At 34.6% G+C, this 25,956-nt stretch overlaps 3 protein-coding genes across 4 annotated transcripts; 1 reads left to right on the top strand and 2 right to left on the bottom strand.

Annotated features, from left to right (window-relative positions):
- Nucleotides 1-4,654: 4,654 nt before the first annotated feature.
- On the bottom strand, nucleotides 4,655-17,053 carry LOC120346394 (serine/threonine-protein kinase ULK3-like). 2 transcript variants are annotated; one of them, XM_039416120.2, is made up of 15 exons: nucleotides 16,811-17,053; nucleotides 15,338-15,481; nucleotides 14,459-14,579; nucleotides 13,856-13,960; nucleotides 11,820-11,926; nucleotides 10,802-10,918; nucleotides 10,037-10,192; nucleotides 9,389-9,494; nucleotides 9,071-9,111; nucleotides 8,702-8,783; nucleotides 7,471-7,538; nucleotides 6,935-7,010; nucleotides 6,511-6,599; nucleotides 5,996-6,089; nucleotides 4,655-5,552 (listed from the first exon to the last, which is right to left on the bottom strand). In XM_039416120.2, exons 1-15 carry the CDS (start codon nucleotides 16,952-16,954, stop codon nucleotides 5,536-5,538), a joined length of 1,467 nt encoding a protein of 488 aa, XP_039272054.2. In that variant the 5' UTR covers nucleotides 16,955-17,053; the 3' UTR covers nucleotides 4,655-5,535. The 2 variants fall into 2 exon arrangements, with proteins under 2 accessions (XP_039272054.2, XP_039272053.2); XM_039416119.2 differs by having other exon boundaries at nucleotides 4,655-5,134.
- Nucleotides 17,054-17,447: 394 nt separating this feature from the next.
- Nucleotides 17,448-19,924, top strand: LOC120346024 (ADP-ribosylation factor-like protein 15). Its single transcript, XM_039415656.2, has 5 exons — nucleotides 17,448-17,604; nucleotides 17,854-17,998; nucleotides 18,160-18,219; nucleotides 18,545-18,753; nucleotides 19,438-19,924. The coding sequence occupies exons 1-5, from the start codon at nucleotides 17,551-17,553 to the stop codon at nucleotides 19,606-19,608; spliced, it is 639 nt and encodes a 212-aa protein (XP_039271590.2). The 5' UTR covers nucleotides 17,448-17,550; the 3' UTR covers nucleotides 19,609-19,924.
- LOC120346025 (NADH dehydrogenase [ubiquinone] iron-sulfur protein 4, mitochondrial-like) lies at nucleotides 19,843-23,281 on the bottom strand. Its single transcript, XM_039415657.2, has 5 exons — nucleotides 23,096-23,281; nucleotides 22,385-22,559; nucleotides 21,650-21,822; nucleotides 20,707-20,786; nucleotides 19,843-20,025 (listed from the first exon to the last, which is right to left on the bottom strand). The coding sequence occupies exons 1-5, from the start codon at nucleotides 23,143-23,145 to the stop codon at nucleotides 19,922-19,924; spliced, it is 582 nt and encodes a 193-aa protein (XP_039271591.2). The 5' UTR covers nucleotides 23,146-23,281; the 3' UTR covers nucleotides 19,843-19,921.
- Nucleotides 23,282-25,956: the final 2,675 nt, after the last annotated feature.

The raw sequence follows: 25,956 nt of genomic DNA, 5'->3' as shown, positions 1-25,956 counted from the left end.
CTTTTAATGGAAGAATAATTTAGTTGGCAAGCGTTTGGGATGCTATAAGCAATAATTAAATATACCTAGATATAAATTCAGACAAATTACTTGCTTGTTCAATTATGATATTAACGAATTTGACATTTTTGATTGATGACTAAAATAATAAAATAAGGTTTTCATGTGAGTGTATGTCATTGGTTACTTAAAATATGTAAATGGTGAATGACTCGAAGTAACGTCTATATGGGGGCATTAAAACGTCACTGCAATAGTCAAGTTGTTCGAGTGTTAAAGTTCGGAGCAACAAAGTAGGTATAAAAAAAGTAATCATATCAAAATTAAGCTTAAATGTTTTTGTATGAATAAGGTCTACAAGCATCATGTAAAATATCAGTAAAAATACCCATGTTAGAATGTAATTGACACTGGTTTTTCATTCTTTTAGTTAGAAACCGAATTCTAAGAGAATGTCTTTAAGAGATGAAACGCTATTCAGAAGATGTTAAGTAAGTGAAACGCATTCTTTAGTGCAGGGTGGTCCAACCTTTTTGGCCGAAGGGACACATTTAGTTCACGAATGATCGCGCGGGCCACTTGACATGGTGGTTATGTTCTAGTTTTTACTACGCCGACTGCAGATTAATGAAAACCAAACAAAACCCGCAAACCAAAATTATAAGCACAATGAAAATACGAAGATACAGTAAAGTCAAAAGTTTTTACTACGCATATATATTTCAATGTCAAGTATGACACCGCTTTCATCCAATAAGTTTGTCAATATTCGGTGCGATGGACGAGGTAGCAATGCAGAGCGAATTTTTCATTAGCGAAATTAGTGATCTCAGGGGGATTCGACATGGATCATCTGTGAAAAAACTTGCTCGCACAAGTAACTACTGTCGAATATTGAGGTCATGAAAACTGCCTCTTTTAGCTTCGCAGAAAAAAGACAGGGAATCAGATTGAAATACATGGCATACGATAAAAATAAATTCAAACATCTCTCTCCAGCAACTACGCCCACAAAGAGACATAAAAATAGCTTTCGATAGCTGGGCGGTGCTTCTCGCGCGTTTAAACGACGAGGAATAACTTTTTATTAGAGGTTTCAATAATGGCTCAGATTTATGAAAAACATTGGGATTCGAATAATATCGCGCGGGCCACTCGGAAACCTTCAGCGGGTCACATGTGATCACACACGGGTCACACAGGCCATGGGTTGGTCGACCCTGCCTTAGTGCCACCCTTAGTCCCACCCATACCCATTCGTATATATTCCATCTGATGCATCTAAGAATGTACAAAGTCGAAATGAGCAAAAGGTTTTGAAAGAAATGAGTCCAATCCGAAAATTGCACTCGAAATGTTACGGAGAATCTTTTAAATGTTTATGTAAATATGAAATGATAATTATACGGCTATGTGCTATTCGGTGGAACCTTTTAAATTAGTTTGTTGAATTCTAGATTCGCTGGATATCATTGGATGCCACATTTGAAATATACAGGGTGGTCGCTAGAAAAGCAGAAATTTGCAAGCTCGAATGAGATCAAGGATAAAATGCATTCTTACTAATTTCTTAGACTAAGATACTGCTCTGCACAGACGACATTTTTAGCATCCATGAATGTAATATAGCATATGCCTTTAATAATTTCATTAAAGTCATTCTTTGTAAAAATTAAATGTTTGATGAATTTTCTGCTTTTATAGCGACAACCCTGTAGTTCGCATAGACAAGCAACAGTAGCAATAAATAAACTGTAAAACAAGTATTATGATAATGATTGATTACAATTGATCTAATGACTCGTTTTTAGGCAGGTATTTCTCGATGACCTCTAATAAAGCCAACATTACGACATATTTAAAGAAAAAGGGAAACTCTATAGATTCGATGTATTATGATGACAGAACAGCATCATGGTTCAACATGGTCATATAGAATGCCAAACATAGCGCATATTCAAATAATTTAATGAAAAATATACATGTATCATAGTTTAAATAAATTATGTAACTAAATTTACTGAAAAATTGAACAGGTATCTTTTTACTTTGATACTGAACGTCTAATACATTTAAAACAAGTATCGGAGAATATAAAATAAAAAACATTTTACGCTACCTCGTGAATTCTTTAAAAATGTAGAAAAATTACAGTTTTGAATGAGCGATTTTTTGAAAACCTACTATAAAGCCAGCATTATAAAAAAAGGAAATCTTGTAGATTCGAATTCATCATGGCAGAATAGTAGTAGCACGTTTTAACTGGCCATATATATTACCAAAAACATAGTGTATATTCCGATAATTTTATGAAAAATATGTATTTATCGTAGGTAAAAGTGGTTTTGTATTTTGAATAAATTTAATAAATAATTGAACAATTACCTTTTTACGTCTAATACACCGAACAGAGACGTCTAATACACATGGAATAAGTTGGAAATGGTATAAAATAACTATAAACATTATACGGCTTCTCGTGGATTTTATTTTTTATTTTAAATAATTACAGTTTTGGTTGGTCGATTTCTTGAAAACCTACAATGAAGCCAACATTACGAAATATTAGAAAAAAGGAGAACCCTTCTAGATTCCATTTAATCATAGCGGAACAGTAGCAGCACGGTTTGATATGGCTGTATATAATCCCAAACACAGCGTATAATCTTCGAATTTTTTACAATTCGAAAAATATTCCAATGGGGTTTTGTGGTTTAACTCAAATTTACTAAATACCCGAGTAAATGTTTTCTAATACTATTGTCCAAATTCCGTGTTCTACGTCTAACAAGTTGTTGTAATTTGCGTAAATTACAGTGTAATAGTAGAACAATTTACGCCTTCTTGCGGATTCATTCAAAAATTTTCGATGGTGAAAATAGGTCTTCTTCAAACAGCGATTTCTCAAAAATTTCAAATAAAGGCAACATTAGGAGAAGAGGAGAGCCCTTCTATATTCCATTTGTTTATAGCAGAACAGTAGCAGCACGGTTTTGAAAGTTGGAATAAGTTGCGGCTAGCTTACTTTGAAATAATAAAAAAAATTCACGCCTTCCCGTAGACTCTTCAAAATTTTCAATATATCGTTTTTGGAATGGCTATATCTCGAAAACTTTTTATAAGCGCAGTATTATGACACATTGGAAGAAAAGAAAAACCCTCATAGATTCCATTTCATCATAGTAGAACAGTAGCAGCACGTAATATCAAACACAACGCATATCCTTCGATATTTCAACAATTCAGACGTAAAATCTTTTGAATTGGTTTTGTGTTTTATCTAAATCGATTAATGTCAACGTCATCTCGAGGAAAATAAACTTTTCCAAGAAGCGATTCTCGAAAGCTTCCTCTTTAAAATATGTTACATTTATACGCTATATTGAAAAGTAAAAAGATAATTGTTCAATTATTTAGCGAATTTAGTTGAACTACAAAACCACTTTTAACTATGATACTACATATATACTTTTCATAAAATTACCGGAATATACGCTATGTTTGGTATAAATATATGTCCAGTTCAAAACGTGATGCTACTATTCTGACATGCGAAAATCAAATCTTTAGGATTTCTTCGCAGCGACCGTATTTCGTCACCCCTTACCTGACACCACGCAGCGACCGTATTTCGTCACCCCCAATCTGACACGCACCGACCGTATTTCGCCACCCCTAACTTGACTCGACGACCCTATTTCGTCAGCCCTATTTTGACACCCCCAATATGACTTTTGTGCTACCACCCCTGTAGCTATAGTCTGGTAACGGGACGGGAGGCCGTGGTTCATCATATGATTAAGCCGTGTTATCGGCTTTCCTCTCCCCCGTGATAATGTTTTAGCCATTTGAAAACATTGTAGCAATTAAGAACATGTTGTTGAACGTTGTTGATGTAGTTTAGAACTTATCCCTAAAATGTCAACGAAAAACACACAAATCTGAAAGGCGATTCAAAGTCATCGAAGGATGCACAAGGTCTTGACCCAAAAATGAAGTACATTGCCTATCTCCAAGGGTTGTTGCTAGCAACGCCATGATATTTTGATCGCTCTGCGGTAATCCGAGCACACAATAAAAGCTACCGCATACAATAGTGGTCAATTTTGAGCCTGAGAAATCTCCCCACAGAATTACTTCACCACCGGAATTATTCACGCTATACTGAAAAGCCTAATTTTATCTATCTAGAGGTGTTCGTAGGAAGGAACAGTGAATCGTTCACGAATAAAGAAAAAGGGTGTCGAAAATAACGTATGATAGTGTGCCTCACTGCAATACCGATTTTCAAAAAAACAAAAGTTGAAAAAATGGATTTATTGAAATGGATCGTCCTGAACGGTGACTTATTTGAGCAAAAACCTTCGCTATTTTGGGAAGTGATAATGACAAATATTCTCAAATCCCAAGGTTCAGAATATAGGTTTTCCGTGCTATTTACACTTTGGTGAATCCCTACAAATACTTTTCTTGGAAATTTGACACAAAACTCGCACATTCCAGCACCTTTCAACGTACTCACAAATGCTGTCTAATCTCAGTGTTTTTCTTACCTTATATTCAGTGGCACAATTGAAGATCGATTATATATTACGGTATATTGTTGTCACAAACCTTGGCAACTATCCTGAATTTATTGTCCTGTATGTTGTCATTTTGTGCACAATGACGGATGTTATCTATTTCTTCAGAATTCGAGCAATTCAAAAATCGATTAAAAATTGCAATACCACCTTCATTATAGCAAAACTTCATAGGAAAGTTTCATCGCTTGCTAGCTCAGTAGGAAATATTTCAACTCAAAAGTTGATCGATAGAAGCCTGAAATTTCGATTCGGAAAAGTTTAAAGTCGCCAACTACAACTGTAGTGCCCCGATATAAGTCAAATTCTGTGAAAAGCAAAACAGACGATCTTATTACCATTAAGCGCACAACAATAGATAAAAAGACTAAAATTGCACAAAAATATATTCAAATACTGCATGTGTCTGAATTGGTTGATGTTATCAGTCCAGTTTGGATAATAATATCATCTAGTAGAGATCATCATCCAGATATCTTCTAATTTTAACACAACACCGAACAAAATGGCAACGAAGATGACAAAGAACGTTGTCCAATGGTTGAACCTCGCTGCGATTAAAAATAACACCAACACTGACTAAATGCATCAAATATCAAAAATTCAATAAAATCGATCAATAAAAGTGAAACATAAAACAATGCATAAATTAGGCTCAGAGGCATTTGGACTTTTTTAAACAAATGCAAGTTCTCAAACAAAACCATTGAAATTCCTTTTCATGGCATGGTAAAAAGATTCTTAAGATAAAATAATACTATGATATATCACAACATAAAATTAATATTGAATTAGGCATGAATCGCATAAAATTATCTGCACAAATAGAACAAAAAATACGATAAAGACATTAATATATATGTAAATTTGCTTTAATAAGAGTGATAAGAATTAACGAGTGATGGCGGCTCCTTTGACACAGTGAAGGCGATTTGTGTTGTTGTTACATGTACTACTGCACAATGCATTCTGTAACAGAAAGATTAAAAATCGTGCAAAACATATTTTTACAACTAAACAAGGCAAACTATGGACCGGCCCGTTGGGTAATTCAATCTGGCCTGCCTGATGCTGCCACAACCAAATTAAAACCAATTTTTGATGTTTTAGCTAAAAAGTAACTCAAGAAATTTGTTAAGATTGTGATTAAATTTAGTTTCGGCACAGACATCATTGTTTTCCACTTTTGTTTTGTAACACTGTAAATATTGTTCATGAAATGTAACTTACACGGCCCGCGAGTCTAGATGGGCAAAATTTCTGGCCCCAGGTCAAAAAACCTTGCCTATCCCAGGTGGTAAATGATACGAAATACAAAAATTTACGCAAACGAAAAAATAGAAATCTTAGGTACTTTATGTAATTCTCTTGAAATAAGCATGCAAGCGAAATACTAAAGTTGAAATGCTTACTTTTTGTATTATGATCATCTTCCTCCATTATAACTTGAAACCGTGGTTTACGATGTTGTGAAGATGCTGGTTTTTCTTTCTCATCTTTTGAGTTCTATTTTATAATAAAAATATTGAGTCTTCCAATACGATTAGTTAAAATTAATTATGTTATCTTGCTCATGCTATTCTCACGAATACCTTTTATAAACAACAATTGGTACGCCCGTAGTGTGTTTACCAGGTTAGGGTTAGGCAATAACTTTATTCCGATTTTCTTCATTTTAATTCTATTACGAGTTCCGGAGCTGTCTGTTTTTGGCCAAGTGAATATATCCCCCTGCCCATAGGCTTCCGTCCCTTTACACAACTCGATGTAAAGTAAGAGAACAAAATTAGTTACCTCCATATTGGTACACATACTTCTGGAGCACCAATCAATTTAGTCTGCAGCCATGTTTATACAAGAAAATAACACATGATTCTGGCACAACTTCAAATTTTACTTTTTGAATGAAAACTTGGCACATTCTTACCCTCAACTTTTCCCTGACATCCTCTGCTCTTTTCAAATAAATTTCTATTTCATCATGTAATGATTTTTTCAATTGTGTGTCTTTCTCAACTGAAAATAAAATGTAATAAACCAAATTTTGAATGACCTGTAGACATACGCCACAACATATCATCTACAAATATAAGGGTATATTACACATGGTTTATATATTAACTGTGCTGTGTGAATGAAAAAGCACAGAGTCCTTCATGGATGACACATTTTTATACAGATTTTTTGAAATTTCGAAACAATTCTCATATCACTGCGTCATAGCCAATTTGAAAAACCTCGCAGAAGCATTCTTAATGTTAAATGTTTAGAGAAGTATTGTACAAATACCATTGGACTTTGCAATTAGATAAAATAAAATTTATTTCCATTTCAAGAAATCAAAAACTAACCTTTGGATAATGATATTAAAGCTTCTAATGCTTTTTCATATAAATCCATTGCTTCTTGCAAATTATCTTGCCCTGCCTGAAAAAATAAATGATAAAGGATAAGTTTGGTACAAAATCTATATTGGAGAGTTTGGGTTGTACCGGAGTACTGTACAAAGTTTGGTGACTCACTCATTCAATACCACACGATTTCAGTAATTTCCAGAATTAGGGTAATGAATGTCTAAACTACCGTAAGTGAAATGAACGCTACACAATCAATAATAATATAGCAGATATTCTCACACAAAACATATCCTTTTATGGTTTGTGTACCAATATGAAGGTAACTAATTTTGTTCGCCTACTTTACATCAAGTAGTGTAAAGAGACTGAAACCTATGGGCAGGGGGTATATTCACAGTCCTCGAACTCATAATAGAATTGAAATAAGTAAAGTCGAACTAAAATTATGACCTAACCCTAACCTGGTACACATACTATGGAAGTACCAGAAAAGATTACATAGATATTTGATAAATAGAAAAATATAGTACCTTATTCTGTGCAAGGTGAAGCATTTGTAACGCTTCCATCACTTCTGGTTTGCTTTGAGCATATTGCACTGAAACAGTAATACATTTTAATAAATCAACACTTTATAAATATCTTTTCAAAGGAAGTTCTCTGGGACTTACTGGTATTTGCAAAAATGGTGGGTGGCTTGAGTAACTGATTCGACACAACTCGAACAACAGGTCACTAAATGACTTGGACTTGTCATCGTTCTCAATTTACCATCAATGAGACTTGACTCCGAGCTTAGGAAGTTCTACCCTTTGCTAATAAAAAACTCCCTTGCAAGAGTAATCCCATTCAAGCGCGCTCACAAAGAGGTTCTAATCCAGTGGTTCCTAAACATTTTTTCCAAAAATTTATGGCGGACCCCTCGCAAATGATTCACGGCCTTGTGCACTGAAATTTTTAAAAGATTTAATAATCACAACAAAAAATCAGAGTGCCGTATGGTATAGTGGAAAACACCTCTTCCCCCATCGGCGTTTATTACAATAAACCCGAACTTTACATGAGATTCGTCGTTTTTCAATTTCTTTTTAGGAGACATCTTGAAATTAATATTACAGAAATGAAAACGTAAATATATAGAGGCCTACCGTCACTGTATGTCAAAGGCTAAATTTGACAGTTATAAACTAAAACTTAGTGCCTCTCTGGGTAAGCTCTACTTACCTAACGCTATCTACCTTTCACTATAAAAGCGTAAAACAGCATTTAAAAGCGGACTGGCATACTTTATAAATTGCCCTATTGCAACTCCCTCCTATACCAACAAATGTGCAAAAAGGTAGCGTCAGCCACACCTCTGCAGTCTATTAGCGTGTATTGGCCCACAGCTCTGTGATATCACCATGGGGCATCATGTTCGAAACAGAAAGTGGGAAATCAGTGTCCCCAGCAGTGATTGCAAAGGCGACAAATGTGTATTTGCAAATTTAAGCACTCAATATTTGTATTATCAAACTATATGTTATATAAAATTTCTTTCGCGAACCCTCTGAAAGTGCTTCACAGACGCTTTGGGAACCACTGTCCTAATCAATGTAGATGTTGCAAAACTCAACCCAGCCCTTTACCTCATCCAGAGCATAACAAATTGGTTTGGCTGCTGGACAAGGCATATTATTCTGGTAATCCTAAACTTGCAAGTAACTGTTTACACAGAGTCTTGTTCAAAAAACTAAATTACTTTCTCTTTTCATTACTTACCAAGTTTACTTTGCTCCTTGCAAGAATCATTATGATTGGAAACTTGTGATAATATTTCAGCTCTTGTCATGTATTCTTTGACCTGAAAATAGAATTTTGAAGTAAACATAGGAACAGTTACCGTAAATCTGCTTCGTTTTGGGAATCTAGCTAGACCTACAAAGTAGTTGATGGCGATCTTGCCATGTAAATAGTGTTTGAACAAATAGCCATCAAACAGTTGCAGTTGGCCTAAGCTACAGCGATCTATAAATATAAAAAGATTGTAGTAATTTTGTATGAAGTGTTAGTGTAGGAAATTCCATCCATATTGACTTTTAGACATCTCTAATTAAACAAATGTTCACTTTGTCAAAACAAATATAGTACCTTTTGACGAAGAACTTCTTTTTTTCTTTTATCTGTCTCATCTAAAAATAAAACATTTTATGCTGTTGTAATATCAAATCGCCAAAGTTAAAGTTTGTGATATTCAATATTGATCTTTTCACAGTAAAACGTATTCCCAGAAACCTAATATTGTTATTATTCCTAAATTAGCACTTTTTAAATGACGTACTCACAATAAAAATTTGGAGCATGTAAACAATTTTTTATCTTGCAACCAAACGGACATGTGATTCATACTTATATCAATAATATAATCTTGACGACAAATAAAAATAAAAAGTTAAAATTTCAACTCACAATATATTGCAGGTACAAAATATTCGATGGCATCACCATAAAGTTTTGCAGCTTCTTCTTTTTTACCTTCTTTATCTCTTTCAACAGCTTTAGTTACAACGGATGTCTAGAAGCATAATGAATAACATAAATTAAGAGATCAATGTATTATCTGCTTTCTTCTCAAACTCATGTTCACAAAATAACTTACAAATAACTGCAGATTGATTGATTACAGAATTTTAAAGAAGGTAATTACTAAACAGCATAATACTGTTCAGGCTGGTTGCAAAAAACCACCCGGCAGAAATTATATTGTTCGGCCATGACATTAATATTTAGTTATCAGACATAGCCAACCTAGGCTAATAGTTTCCTCATTCGATTTTTTGTTTTCTGTGATGTCAAAATTGTTAGCATATATTCCCGACCAAAAATATAGAAAGTCAGTTAACAATTTAGACTAGCCAAGCACATTATCCAACTTCGCTAGTTGCCCCAGCTAGCCATAACACTAGTCAAATCATAGACATTAGTGATGTAACAATATATTGAAAGAATTTTCAGTTTTTTTTTATGATAAAACACCACCAAATGCGATTTTTTGTTCACCCTCTCGAAAATGCAACCACTATTGGAATAACTTTACAAGAATGTAACTCAACATACTGCTTTTGTCAGACATTCAGGTGATGGTTTGTGTTCGAGATCAACAAAAGGATGAAGAAAAAATTCATCAAAACTTATTCGATCATCTGGATCACGTTGAAGCAGACCGTACAATAAAGCACTACATTCATCTGATGTTCTTGGGTAACTTGGCAACTGAAATACAAATATTGTGAAGTTATTTTTAAGAAGGAGCTTTGAATATTTTAATCATCAATTGGATCTTTTTTATGAAACATTTCACACTTTTTTCTCCAAAATATTTCACACTTTTTTCTCCAAAATATTTCAGACAAACGACTGGAATGCCGTCGGTACTACGACTTGTAAAAACTGGTATCTTTTCAGTACAGTAGGGTGTCCATGAAGTCTTACATTTTTTTTCAAATTGCAAAAGGGAATTTATCGATACCATATATTGTTTTGGCCCTAAATACTTAAACAATTACTGATTTAAAAACAACAAACCTGGTTAAGATATATTGAGAACTGACTTCATAACAAAATTGAAATCGTAAAAGGTCTCCATGGACACCCTGTACATGATTTATTAAACAGTAAATGAGGTAGAGGGCTAGGATTCGAGCCTGATATATTTTACCTACGACATCAACTTAGTTAGTCCAATTCAATAACCTTCCCCTTTTGTTAGAAACCCCACAAGTTTTTATGATGTGTCCTAAATTACAACTCTCAACAAGACTCTGAACATATAACAATCAAGATCTACTGTTCAAACAATGATTGAAATATCAGAATATTTACCTCAATTGGTTTATCGCTTTTGATTTTATTTTCAAGTTCAACAAATGTATTGGAAGCAAATGGTGCTCTTCCATATAAACATTCATAAAGAATGACACCTATCGACCATAGATCAACCTGCAGAAATAAAAAAGCAGCAGTGTAATTAGACTGCCACAAGTAATAGGCCGGAATAAATGATTCAAACAGAAATAATTATACACGGCACTCCAGAAGTGTGCGTACCAATATGGAGGCAACTAATTTTGTTCGCCTACTTAACATCAAGTTGTGTAAGGGGACCGAAACCTATGGGCAGGAGGTATATTCACTTGGCTAACACAGACGACAGTCCACAAACTCGTAATAGAATTAAAATAAGGAAAATCGGAATAAAATATGCCCTAACCCTAACCTGATTCACACACTTTGGAAGTACCCAATACACATTATCCTGGAGAGTTGTGTTCAAAAAACCAAATTGTATAACATTTTTTTAGACTTCTATATCTATCTATTGACCCTAACAGCAACCACAATAAATGACATTGTAAATGGTATTTCATGCAGCGAATAAGCAGACATCATGCTTTTCTATATACAATGCAGCAATTTAAATAAGATGAGTAATTTAGATCAAAAAATTGTGAGTGGGGAAATAGTTAATTATAGATATTTTTCTAATCTTCAATAATACCGCTGGCATCTTCAGCACAGCAGAGTATTTTTTGCCAGGTTTGGTGAAATCATCACAATTAAAAATCTCACATTCTCAGCTCTTAACATAATGAATGGATACCGATCATTATTGGCATAATGTATTCTGATTCACATTGAAATAGACAAACCTCAACTTTAAGTGACTTGCATTGCAAAATTCCACTTTTTCCAATTATAAAATAATGAGTTAGAAATTGACACAGTCAAACAAACTACAAAATCGAATTTTTAAAATCCTGATATTATGTCAATATATTTGTAGCCGTATATCGACAATTTAAAAACAAGCTATTTCTAACATCTATTACCAATACTGTACCTTTGCATTGTATCGCCTCTGTGTTATAATCTCCGGAGCCATATACAATGGAGAACCTTTCAACGTGTCAACTACTGATGATTCAAGATATTGAGCAAATCCAAAATCTATAGAAACAAATTAAACAATATAATAAATTCAAACTCTGCTTACAAAATAAACGTCTTATACTTTGAGACATAGGTTCTCAAAGTGCTCCGTACGGAGCCCCAGGGCTCCGCGAGAGAAACCCAGGGGCTCCGCGAACTCTTCAAAATACTGACTCAAAATTTTGTAACTGTTCAAAGAAGCAATACCAGCATTGATAAAATCTGACAACAATATAGCCTCGAAATATGGTAAAGAGGCGGAATTAAAAAATGACATTATTTATAAGCAGGAGCGCAGCCAGGATTCTTAAGAGGCAGGTGGTTCAAAATTGGAATCGGAAATTTCCGCGCAACATTCTTCGCGATTAAAAAAACGGATAACGAGATTTCTGTTGCGTAAAATATTCAATCCATGACCGATGCGAGCATTTAACGTGTCTCATCGTTACTCACGTTTGGTTCGAGATTACTATTAGGATTACTAAAATGAAAATACTATTCTAAAATTACATAAAATAAGTGATAAACTGCCAACTATAAATAAATTGGAGTCGTATTTTTGCGATCTTGGGATTTGTCAAACTTGATTTGTTCTTTTGCACTTGAGATTATTTTTAAGCAAGATATCGCCGTTTAAAAAATCACAATATTTGGGCAATATACGAACAATTGAAATTTATTTTATTGCATTCGGCTCTGCCGGTAGTTTCAGAATGAAAAAAGGTACATCGCGGATCGCGCTCACAATTGACTGCGTTTCGATTTCGCAGTTACTACGATGAAAACCTAACATAACACCAAATTTTATGATTTACAATGTCTATAAAAGCGTTTTCAATCTGAGGTGAGTCTGCTGAAAACGAAACGTGTGATCGTCCATTTTAAGTTTCAGTTTTAATATTTTAGAAGGCGTTTTTCGATTAAGAAATTTGAGTTGCGGATTTACCTCTTTATTAATTATTATTTTTAGCCTTTCATCGCCGATGACTATAATATGGTAACATGTTTTTCACATTAAACTCATACTTCCCCACGAGAACAAAAAGCAATTAACGTCGTCATTATGTAACAATACATGTATATGCCGAAGGAAATTTTTGATTTAGGGAGAATAAACACCGGCGTAAAGATGTTTAAAGGTTCAAAAACACGCCATGCTGACGAAAAAAAATCGACGATTGTAACAAAATGATATCGCGCACGTTATTAGCGGCCTTTTAAGTCTTTCAATGTCAAAAGGGAAAAGATTCCCCCCCTAATTTATCAATATGTTGGTCAAGTGTCAAATTTCCAGCTTCAGTATATTATGTTTGAAATTTAGATTTATCTATGACTTGTATTAACCCTATTAAAAAAGGGTTCAGCATTCAAAATAAGTAAAGTACTTTTAACTTGCTCAGGAATATTAATCTGAAAGTAAAATTTTAACATTTATTTTGGGGCTCCGCGAATAATATTCAGCCTTTCAAGGGCTCCGCAACACCAAAAGTTTGAGAACCCCTGCTTTAAGAGATTTAAAATTGAGGAATCGATATTTGACTATTTCAAGTAAGGAACTGTTGTTTTCATAAAACAGAGGTTCATTAAAGTAGGCTACATCTTTGCAACTCTCTCTCTTTATCAATATTTTAAACTTGATTGATTAGAAATGGCATACATGCTATTTACAAGGTAGTGTATATATGGTAGTTGGAAAGTACTTTGCGGAAAAAATCCGGTCCTTCCAGATATCAATAACTGCTTGCATAGGGCCAACAACTCATAATACAATGCAATTCAAGAGTCACGCTGCACACTAACACAAATGTATATCTGTGACGTTTCGTCTTACCAAAATCAGACAGGCATTAGGGAAGAATTGGGAGTTAGTCTCACGCAACCTCTACTGATATACTAATATTACATATCATTCCGTTGTTTTTTTGCAAGACTGTAGTATTAACATACCAGCGACTTTTAAAACAGGTTGTTCCTCAGAGGTCAATAGAATATTTTGTGGCTTCAAATCCATGTGAGATATGTTGTGGTTATGAAGTAGTTGGAGTGCAGAAGCTGAAAACAATTCTTATTCGTAAAACTGTTTTTCAATTTAAAATTACAAATATTAATAGAAAATTTAAGATTTCATTGATTTCATCTTTTTTGATTCAACAAATGACAGATTATTATGCCTCATGCCAAGTCAAAAGGGTTATAAATTTAGAAGTTGGATACCAATGCTAATTTGTACTAAAAAAAAATTTTTTTTAATTTTTAATTTATTGCAAAGAGTTCGAATGAGAATAAAAAGGTATTATTTGTTGAGTCATTTGAGAATATAACAGTGTAGTGTTGGTTTTCCAGAAGATGAGGAAATATTTTAATGTGAAAAACTTCTTCTCTGATTTTAATCAATTGAGTTTAATTGATTGAAAAAAATTTATAGATTCACAATTACAATTTTTCTAAACATTGTGAAATTAACTCAAAAAATCAAATTTTAAAATCCTTACATAACTACCAAAATGAACTATAACAATAACCTAAAAGTAATAATGTTAAGTGAATTACCAATTTGTTGCAAAAATCTTTTCACAAAAAATTCAGGTAACATTCTTCTTGTTGAAATAAATCTTGATAAATCTCCTCCAGCACAATATTCCATGATAATATATATGTAATTTGAATCCCACTAAAATAATGAACACAACAATAACTTCAGTTCAATAATAATATCAATCACTGAAACAAACTATTTGACACAGGTGAAATTGACAAATCTGCTGGTTCTATCAGGCGTACTGAGCTCCTTCCAAAATTAGTACTACTCAAATGGCTTTACATAAGCCTGCATGGCTCAGTAAAGCATCTAATGCGAACTAAAAAGTTGACAAACAAAACCAAAATATTTATAAATAGTTTTATAGTAACGCTAATGTAACAGCCGTCAACCCAAAGAGGAATATAGTCAAAAATAAAATAGATAATAAAAGTATTAATCTAGGCATTATTAGCGAATTATAAACTTCCTATCCCAAAAAATTGGTTAGATATGTATGGTACAATAGTAACCCTATAAAAGCAACCAATTGTCAAAACAGATTATCTAACAACCATCTGGTAGTAAGATGCCAAAGATATTTACGTATAATTAGGTATATTTTTCATCTTTTCCCTTGCCTAGGGATAAATAAATGACCCAGTTGTGACCGACTCACAATAACACAAACTTTGGTTCCAAATTGAAAATAGTTAAGAGCCGAGAGAATAATGAGGGTTTCAAGGTGTTTTCTGAAACTGTGTTCCCACTTGAATTTGATTAAAGCTTATGAAAGAATTTGGAAAATCATGGTCAAGTCCGACTACATAACCTTCCAAGCTGATGCCTGAGCAGTGTCTTCTGTTTTAGTTTTTCTAAAGATGGCAAAGTATTTATTCTATTAATATTACCTGGAAGTCGAGCATTTTAACAATATGAGGATGATCGATTTGCTTCAATATCTCTATTTCTACAAGTAAATTTTCCATCGATGCTCGGTTTAGACTTGATTTTTTGATACATTTTATTGCATGGACTTCTCGCTGATCACTGCTCTGAAATATAAAATTATTTATGCAATTATGAAAGAATAAGATTGGATATTTTGACAAGAAAGCTTGACAAGTCAGGTGGAAATAGGAAAATTGTCCAGTCTATAGGATGTGTTAAAATATTTAGTTGGTTGAAATTCATAGAGGGACGTGTAAACAACAGGTAGCATGAATTACAACATACATGGTGGACAGATGTCATGAAATACCCTTGACGTTATCATCCACATCTTGAATTTAAAAGCTTCAACCAAAAATTAGCAATGCAATATTTCAAATTTTTCACATTCATAGATACGTTTTACAAGGTAACAAATCATAAATTAGGTGGAAATGTTGAACCCAATTTTGTCACCACAGATATCAAATGTATGGTATCTCCCGACGTAACACACACTACTTGTCTAGTGCCTTGTTTGAAGTGAAGGTATGAAAAGTATTTGAAACTTGCACAAAATATAACAGTGGATGATTGTATAGGGCAGGGATGCTCAACTATTTTCACCTAAGGTACGCATACAAAACTTCAAAATTATTTGGATCCGGTCTTTCCAGAAAATATATTTCCGCTTCCTTAAACGCCCATTTTCTTGGCTGGCTAATGATTATTAGCTAATCAAGATTGATTATTATGGGGTTATAGTTCTTTTCATAATATTCAAAATTATCAAAGTGATTTTATAAAAAGAAGCTGCAAAAGTGGGGCTAATGATCCAAAATAAAGAATCAGTTGCAGTCCGAATCAAATACTCGAGAAAAGTCCAGATTCGGACCGCGGTTCGCCATTAGAGTAGCCCTGGTATAGGCTCCTGTTCGAAGCAAAAAGCCCGAACAAGCATTGTTAAAAAATAGGGTCTGGTATAGTTTAGTACCACATGTACTTCTAGTTGACCTGGCTCAACAGTTTTTGCATATGTCAATCCTAACCCCCACCTGACTACGCCACCAAAAAATTACATCATTTCGACGTCACAGTGGCGTAATAAGGCCCACCGAAGTATGCGGATGATCGTCCAAAACGCACAGACGATCACCCGAAATCGAGCAAGCAATCTCTCTCGTTTTCTCGTCACAACGATCACTATAGGAGAGAGATCGCCGGCTTTAGCAAGTTCGTTATCGGCGGCGCAGATGTCATTTCGGGCGATCGTAATTATACTTTGGCAATCCCTATGACGTGATGGTGACTTCGTAGAGACGTAATTTTTGGATGACATAGTCAGGTGGGGGTTAGGAATAGCATATGCAAAATTCTTTATGCTACGCCCACCGGAAGTACAGAAGTACCTGTGGTACTAAACTATACTAGACCCAAAAAATAACTATGCTCACTTTTTTATAAGCTTTATATACATTCGCATATGTTCCGCTTCCCAAGCGCTTTGTAAACACGAATCCATCCAAGTTAGGTTGCTGATGTGGTTTTGTTTTCAATCCCAGAGATTGTTCTGATAATTTGGAATTCCCATGATTCATCTTGACAAGTCCTTACATCCAGACATTTGATGGCAGGATTTTGAATTCTTGTATTTTTATATTTACGATACCTGTAGATAAAATGGTGCTTCATCAAAAAGCCTTGCTGAATAGGGTCTGTATTTTTTGTGACTTTTTTATGAGTGGGCACATGATATTTTTCTAATTTTCAACTCTTTGCTAGCTTCCAAAAGTCTTCATTTTTAATTTGCGCATATTATAGAATTTTCAAAAGCAATTGTAATTGTTGAAAGTAGCTGTTAGGTACACTGCATGGAGGGCAGAATATTAAAATAGAAAAATTCGGTAACTCCCCGGTCGGGGTCTACGTCTTCAGAGGTCCAGCTCTCAATAATATTTTGGTATTGTGCAGTCACGCGACCGAGCAAAGATAAATCAATCAGTTTGTATTTATTCCGCGTAGGATTTTTTTTCAATTGGGAACACCAAAGGGTATATATATATATAGGAACACTGGACATATCTGTTTGTTTTGCTTGTCGTCGAAGGAATTCAACGTCTGTTGGATCATTGCAGTCCGGTTTAATTTTACAACCGCGATACTCAAGACTGGAACAGGCTAGTCTTTTGATGCGATGAGTGAATGGCCAGCAATTTGCTGTGGAGTTTGTCGTATCTGTTGTTTCACGGTGAGGCTGCAACTTTAATCGTTGTATACCGGTGACGTTTTACAGTTTTAGGTAGTCCAGATCATTTGGATCTTCACTTGAATAAATGTTTCCTTTCAATTCGATTTTAAATTATTTTTTAAGCTTTTCCCCATTTTTTGTATAGGCTATTTAATATTTTTTGTATTAAACTCATTTTGTAATAAATCGCAAAAATAACTTATTTTTTGAAGCAAAGTGCTATAGAGGTAATCCAATATCACTATTCAGGTGTACCAGAAATGCTGCTGTATCAAAGAACCTCCTGCAATACCTGTGTATGATTTGTTATGCCTAGGAATAACAAATGCTGGAAAAACTACTTTACTGAGTGTCCTTACATCAGAAAACATTGATGCAATTGTACCCACTGTCGGTGAGTTATTTTTTGGTATATTATATATATATATTATTATATTTATGGTATATTATATAACTTACTATGCTTTGCCTTATGTTGGTTTAACGAAAAATTTCGAATCTAATCTTCAATTTAACGTCAGTCTCAAATCCCTGACTAATATTTCTTGCATAAAGGTTTCATCATCAAAGACATCAGACTGCCAAATGCTGTGTTGAAAGTAAAAGAACTTGGAGGTTTGTTCTAAATATGACCAATTATGATTATTATATGACATTTGGAAAAATTTTTGTTTAAAATATGGAATGTAGAACAACCTGCTTTTGCTTAATGATTGATAGGCTAAGTAGAGTGAACATTTGGCACATTGTCCCTAATGAAACGAGTCAATACAACATAGTATTCCCATATAAGTGACGGTAACCTTGTTCAAACTGTGCATGGAGTAACGTCATTAATTTAAAATTCTTTGTATTCTTTCATGAGGCATCTAAGATTAGCTGTGAGACGCTCATCTAAGTTTAAAGTATGATTTTGAAATGTCTTTATTATCTTATTCAGGTGCGGTATCAATCAGACAGTACTGGCATAGATACTTTAATGATGTTCAAGGTGTTATATTTGTTGTTGATGGTTCCTGCACACAAGATGAACTTCACGAGACAACAGATGCATTATATAAAGCAATACAAAACCCGGAACTCTCAACTAAACCTTGGCTAATCCTTTGCAATAAACAAGATCTGGAGGGTGCATGTACAGAGGAGAGAGTAAGTGCATACTATATTGCATTTTTTCACCCATTAGATCAGGGATATAGCGGTACAATGCACAGAAATTTGAGAAAAAAACTATCTGAACATGTATGAGAATTGAGCATAATCTTGTTCATATAGAAATATATTTGGAACACTTTAGGCTTTTAAACAATATTGTCTAGATCGGGGCGTGTCATATTACCAACATAAGACATATCTAGCTGGGTCGCACAAAAAGTTTAATTTTCTATGCACACAACAAATTTATTATTACGGTACATCACAATATAATGTGGTAAACCAGCATTCTAAAAGCCTGCAGCAACGAAATTAGGGACATCTAGATAGAAAAAAGAATGCAGCTATCCCTTAACCTTACAGTTCCAAAGGCGCCAAGCAAAACGCAGCTACAAGAGCAAAAAAACATGTATTTTACCCATGTGAGCGCCTTTTTAAAAAGTTTTATGCTCGATATGAAAAATCTTGAGTGTTGACAAGGGCCACATGCCACACACTCCTGCTCTGGATCGCATCTATTTTTGCCCATGTTGAGCGCCTTTTCAAGCAAATCTCGTGTGTTGACAAGCGCCATGCGTGCATACTCCTGGTCTGGATCAAGATAAATTCTTAACCAATTCATGCTAACCTGCACAAATGACTTGGCTTTTGTATAAAGACATGCTATAATTTATTTAGGCTGTAGAAGAAATGAATCTTACTGAAATGTTGAAAGAAAAACCAAATATCATTGTCAAGTCCTGTTCAAAGACTAATCCGGATGGATTGAGATCCATTATTGAAAGATTTGGGAACAGACTGAATGAAATTCATAACCCAGAAATGAGGGAAACTTTCGATGCTGTGTGACAAGCACTGGGGACGCAAATTTATTATTGCATGTGGAACAAATCGCTTGATAACTCGAGAAAAAGGGTTTTTGTGGATTTGGAGACAATACTGTAACCAGCTGATTTCATATAACCCCATTTTTGGTCTATATCTTCTTGCATGATAGTATTATTCTGACTTTAAAAAGTATCATGACCAATTGCTGTCGTAATTTTACAGAAAAATAGTACATAGATCAGCTTACACTGTGCATGTATCTCATTTTAGTTTTATTACCTATTTTTTCACAAGAGAACAAAAATATCTATAAATATACAGGACTTATGACAAATCATTTCATTGCTCTTCTTGAACGTTTATCCCAAGAAAAGTTAGCTGCGTATGACTTCGGCTGCATTTGTTTTTCAACCGGTTCCTCTATGAAGTATGACCATCCTAAATATTCGAAGAATATTACGTAGGTTATTAATATCAGCCAGTGGAGTTGGGAGAATAAGAGTGTTTCTAGTTTCCACGTCAAAGGGTATTATCGCTACTTTGGTGCTGAAGACTAGATGGGCTAAGAACGTTAAACTGGTGATTTAGGCTTCTAAGTGTTGCAGGAAATCAGAAGTTACTTTCCTACCATTCTGAAATTACAGAATGTGGAAAATGGTATTTCAGGGTGAAAATAAACAGGAGCAAACCCAAGGATATTTTTAATCAACTAATTCGGAGTCACTGCAACATTATATAAATATCGAGTCAAATTTATTTGTAAAAAGACAAAAATCACGCAAAAAATGATATTTACATTACTGGGAAAGGAAAGCGGGGGAACCAAAACTGGTTATCGAGCAGCAAGATTCTAACATCTAATTCAACAGCTTGGGGAGAAGAGTTTCAAAATGACTGATATCAATGGTAAATACCATATGAATTTTGCAACTAACACCGATTATTACTAGAAATTATTGTGTAATAATATTAAATGAGCCATAAGACCGGGAAATTCCTGTTTGCACTGGAATAGCTGGGGATTTTTGATGGTGACATGATTGTATTGTGGAGTATTCGGCAATGAACACCCATAACGAATATCAGGTACAATGAATTAAATAAAATTAAGTGTATTACCTTGCCTCTCCACGAACTCCATTGCATGCTCTTTGGTTTTGAAACTCATAGCCATTGATATATTTGAGAGAGGATCAGAACTGAGAATATTAGAAACTATGTTAGTAGCAATTAGAAGCAAACTTTTTGTTTCCAAGAAAACCCCATTCCCACTGGTCCATTTGCAAACACGTAAATCCATGTGTGGCTATCACCACAAGACTACTGAAATATATTTCGTGAAAACAATAGTTTATGGCGAACAGTATCACTTGATAATTATATTTAAAGTACAGTACTTTCGTACCATTACCACCATTAAATGCATAAAAATAGGCCGTGTGGCACATCGTACTAAGAGTTAGAAATGCGCTCACCATCGCATCTCTTATTACCCTGCGTGGCTTCAAATCCATGTGGAAATAGTTGTGTTCGAGAAGATTGCTGGACTCCGTGGTGGGGGTTCACAATACCCACTGGTCAGTTACGGCTTCCTCCACCATCAAGTCCATGCTTCCAAAAAACAATCGAGAATATCGGTCGGAGACCGAAGTCTTATCGATCGAAACTGCGGTTTCGATTCATGACTCTATAGTGACACCACGTGTCCCATCACTAATTTATTAATAACTCGCTAATTATACGACATCATTCATCCAAAATCAACTGGTCCGAGATATGATGAATGCACATGCAAAATTTGGAGCAGATTCAACCTCGACTTCTTGAGATATCGCGTTCATCTAACAGACAAACAAACAGACATACAAATACCTATCAACATACTTACCGATCTTAAGATCGATAAGCAATAACTAGCTAAGTAATCCTGTAACAGGACAAAAGGCCGTGGTTCGCCATATGATTAAGCCGTTATATCTACTCTCCCCCCGGGATAAATATGTAAATTCTATCCTATTATTAAACGGGTTTATTCAATAATATCAAAAAATCATCAACTTACTTAGAACACCAACCCATTGTAGGGTTTTCCCATCTTTCTCTGGTGTCAAATTCAATTTTCCACTGTTTTATATTCTGTGCTCCTGATTGCATTGCATTTTTCGCAGGTCGAAATATTCTTACTCTTCTTGTTACAATGTGTTCTTCTGGCACACCGGTCAAGGCAAACACTCCCTGCAAATGATATGAACATTAAAAAAGATTAAGAAGCCTCATAAACTATTTTTTTTTTGCAATAGGCCTACAAAAACAAGTGTGAAAAATCAATATACCTCTCAACCCCTACAGAAAACAATATAATTAAAATAAATATATTATATTTTTGTATATCTTTATCGACTTGCTGATCTTATGATGATGTAATTGCAATAGCCTATATATAGTTGATATTTGAGAAAAACTGATTTGTTATATTTCCATATTTTACTATTTTTTTCAATAAGCTGAAAGCAACATCTTGTGGGCCCATTTATCTCTTTTTTACATATTTACAAATAATATGTCAAATTTTCTACTTGTTGCAAATTAATTTTAAGTGTTATATTGGAGATAATTAAACTGAACAGATCATAGAACAAGGGCACTTCCTGAATTAGGTGTACTTAGACTTTATAGTTTGGAAGCTTCCATTAGGGGAATTTATGTAAAATTTGAATTACTCTGCTAGACCAAATTCATGAATATTAGTCATGGAGAAGGACTTTTTAGAAATATCAGAAACAGGCACAATTCAGACCTCATCTGAAGGATCTTCTAAAATTTGAACTGCTGTTTCTGCAGATTTTGGATATTTTGGTCGAATGTCATCTTTCTGGGCTTTCTGCATTTCTTCTTCTTTATCCCGATAATTTTTATCGATGACGTGCGGGGTAAAGACAATTCCATTGCGCACTGCGCTTGTTGAAATGCTCCTGAAATTGAAATAAAAGAGTAAATTGAAAAATCAAAATTCAGATATAATAGGAAGATGGATACTCAATTCCTATTCACTGTGGCCTGGTTAAAAGCATGTAATTGGCTGAATATTAACTTGATTTCAACAGAGATGGTCATGGTTATGTTCCAACAGTTTTAAGTTTGACAAATATATCAAAACGAAACATATTGTTACAGCATGCTTTCTTAATGATCTGGAGTAGAATTGGGTACCAAAGGCAGATAGGTTTTTTGGATTTATCCAAAATTTTAAGTATTAATAAAGTATCATAAATTAAAAATGCAAACACACAATGCAAGTCGCGTTGGCCTAATACAGAAATATCCGAAACAACAAATGCACAATCCAACACTACAAGACAGCTATGAAATTCTTGTTGAAATTAATAAATTCATATTAAATGATATAACTGTATGTGTATGTCTGCCTGTATATTTATTAATAGAATTAATATAGATTAATAGAATTCAGAATTCAAAACTTGGATGACCATATGATACTATTACTTACCTTGACCAGAGCGCGCTTGTGAAACATCGATAAACTTGTGGAAGATTCATGTTGGATAACTGTGTTCGGCTACTCTCCAATCACTGACTAAACAAAACAACGCGAAAACCGCGCACTGTAATATTGTAAACGATCAGAACGTCTAATTCCTAAATCCTACGAACTCGCGAACAAAAATAAAATAAGGTCGCTCAGCAGAAGTATTGCAGCTGAATCATACACGGAAATTATAGAGGTGCACATATAGAATAACTAAATTTTATAGGCTGTGCAACCTGCGGTCCTCGAAGAAAAATTGTTTAGCCCGCGGAGCGAGTGTTTAATTTAATTTGGTACGTGTGAGTAATTCTAATCCTTCAGATAATTTGTGCAAACAACGGATGTCACAAGATTTATAACCAATTTTTGGTGCTCCCGAAGTATGCAAACCAAGATGGCGGACATCGGAACGTAACATGGGTAACAGGTTAGGGTTAGGCGATAATTTTTTTTCAATTTTCCTTATTTTAGTCCTATTATCAGTTCGAAGACCCAGAAGTATTGCAGCTGAATCATACACGGAAATTATAGAGGTGCACATATAGAACAAGAGAGCTATGCTCAAATATATGGACACGTATCGCCACCCAAAGGCAATAATTTTGATGACGTCATAGCGAAAAAAAAAGTAATAGCCTTCTGGAGAAAAATTTTATCTTTAACCACTGAAAATTTCAAAGCAATTGGTCTAGTATTCGAAGAGAAAAGCGATTTTTTAAAAATGGAGACGGAGACAAATAACAATAACAATAACAACAAAATTTTAAAAAACGATCGTTATGTCCCCCTTCGTGTCCAATAACTAAATTTTATAGGCTGTGCAACCTGCGGTCCTCGAAGAAAAATTGTTTGGCCCGCGGAGCGAGTGTTTAATTTAATTTGGTACGTGTGAGTAATTCTAATCCTTCAGATAATTTGTGCAAACAACGGATGTCACAAGATTTATAACCAATTTTTTTGTGCCTGCACCTACTATAACTAGACGGCCTATGTTGTATAAAGGTGCGGCCGCGTTTTCACCTAAATATTCCTGTCTGGCTCTCCTGTTTAAAGGTTGCACTATAGAGGGTCAACATTATTAACATTCTCTGTGGTTGCACACCCCTGATATAAAGCAATAACAACATTGATCAAAATATTGTTTTCCGCTTTTAATTCTCAGCGAACTTCTCCGAAGACTTGTGTATCAGGGTTGAGATTTGGGGACAGATTTTTTTACTGAAGTAGCAATAGCGTTGAAAGAGAAAGTCCAACCTCACTGATGTAAACTCAATGGTTTTGCACACCTGTCAGCTCGTAGGTTCTATTTGTGCTGGAACAGAATTTCAATCTTTACCACATGATAAATGAGACTGACAGAAAGTGTTAAGTTTATTTGATCTCCATGATTGATAAAAACAGATACCGGTAAATAGCATAGCTCGAACACAAAATGTCGCAGCCGAATCTTACTGCATTTACTGACAAAATAAAATTTACTGTCGCGATCATTCACAACAATTTGGCATGTGCAAATGGCGCAGACAATTTTTTGAGGGGCGTGAAGCTAATTAAACATAAAAATATTTGTCAGGTTTGATCTCGCCCGCCTTATTTTGGATGTTTACATTTCTTTATTGCCGCTATTTACGTTCCATCCACGTATTTTTTTGCATACATAAAGCATACCTTCGCCTTACGATCTGATTTTTGTAGCTTATTATTTTTGAAATTAGCGCAGCCAATTGCAATCTTTACTTTTTGTGGTAAGTTTTGTATCAAGCATACGCCTCACATAACCTAAATTTATGTCGTATAAAATACAGTCCTCTACCGCTATAATTAGATGTTTAGAAAAACATCGCCCAAAATATATCTCCGGAAGTTCACTAAACGAACCAACGCCATTGGATATTATATTGGTTAGACCAGGGCTTCCCAAACTAGGGGCCGCGGCCCTGGAAGGGGCCGCGAAACGAATTCTAGGGGCCGCGAAGAGAACACCAATTTTACACAAAGTACTATATCTATTGCACTTTTTCAGACTCTTGATTTGAAATACAATTATTAAAAATAGTGTAAAACGATAATTTCACAATTCCGAGTGAATATACATCATCACACCGTGTTTTCCCGAAAATAAGACAAGGGCTCATTTTGGGGGGATGTAGAGAATAACGAGAATAATATACGAAATATAAATACCGACTTATGATACCAATTTAATAGCATGTTTTCATTTAAAATAGCTGCTACATATAGATTATTAACCATTTAAAAAGTAGATTTCTTTCTATCAACTAGGACTCAGTGGTTTTCGAATTTAATTGTATGGTGACGACCTCTAGAAATATGCTCAAGTTGCGACTTCCCGTGAAAAATACCGTACGTATTGATACATTTCAATACAATACCTTTTTTGCAATGAGTTTTACATAAACGAACAAACAAAATCTAACAACAGTCAGTGAAATCACATTTAATGGGCCATGGTAGAAAAGCCTGCTTAATATAAATACGAAATCACAAAGGAGATGAGACGCTTTTTGAACCAAGGAGAAATAATCTTTATCTACAGAAAACCAAATTTTCAGAATTAAACGGTAGAATCATCGCGCTTGCATACCAATGTATATTCTGAGCGTAAGGCCCGATTTGCGTGCTTGCTTAACAATGCCGGCTTTAATCGCTATGCTAGCGGTTCCGGAAGGCGATTTGCTCAGTGCGCCTCGAAACATATCAATTATTTTGTTACACCACCATCATGAAATTTTGCGACGGCCTAACAGAATTGAAACTTCCACGGGATTAGGTAAACAAATTGCGCTATCGACGAAGGCTTT

The sequence above is a fragment of the Styela clava genome, chromosome 8 (assembly GCF_964204865.1).
Source record: "Styela clava chromosome 8, kaStyClav1.hap1.2, whole genome shotgun sequence".
Lineage (NCBI taxonomy): Eukaryota > Metazoa > Chordata > Ascidiacea > Stolidobranchia > Styelidae > Styela > Styela clava.
Note: the sequence above shows the minus strand (reverse complement) of the source record. Positions and strands in the feature narration are given on the sequence as shown.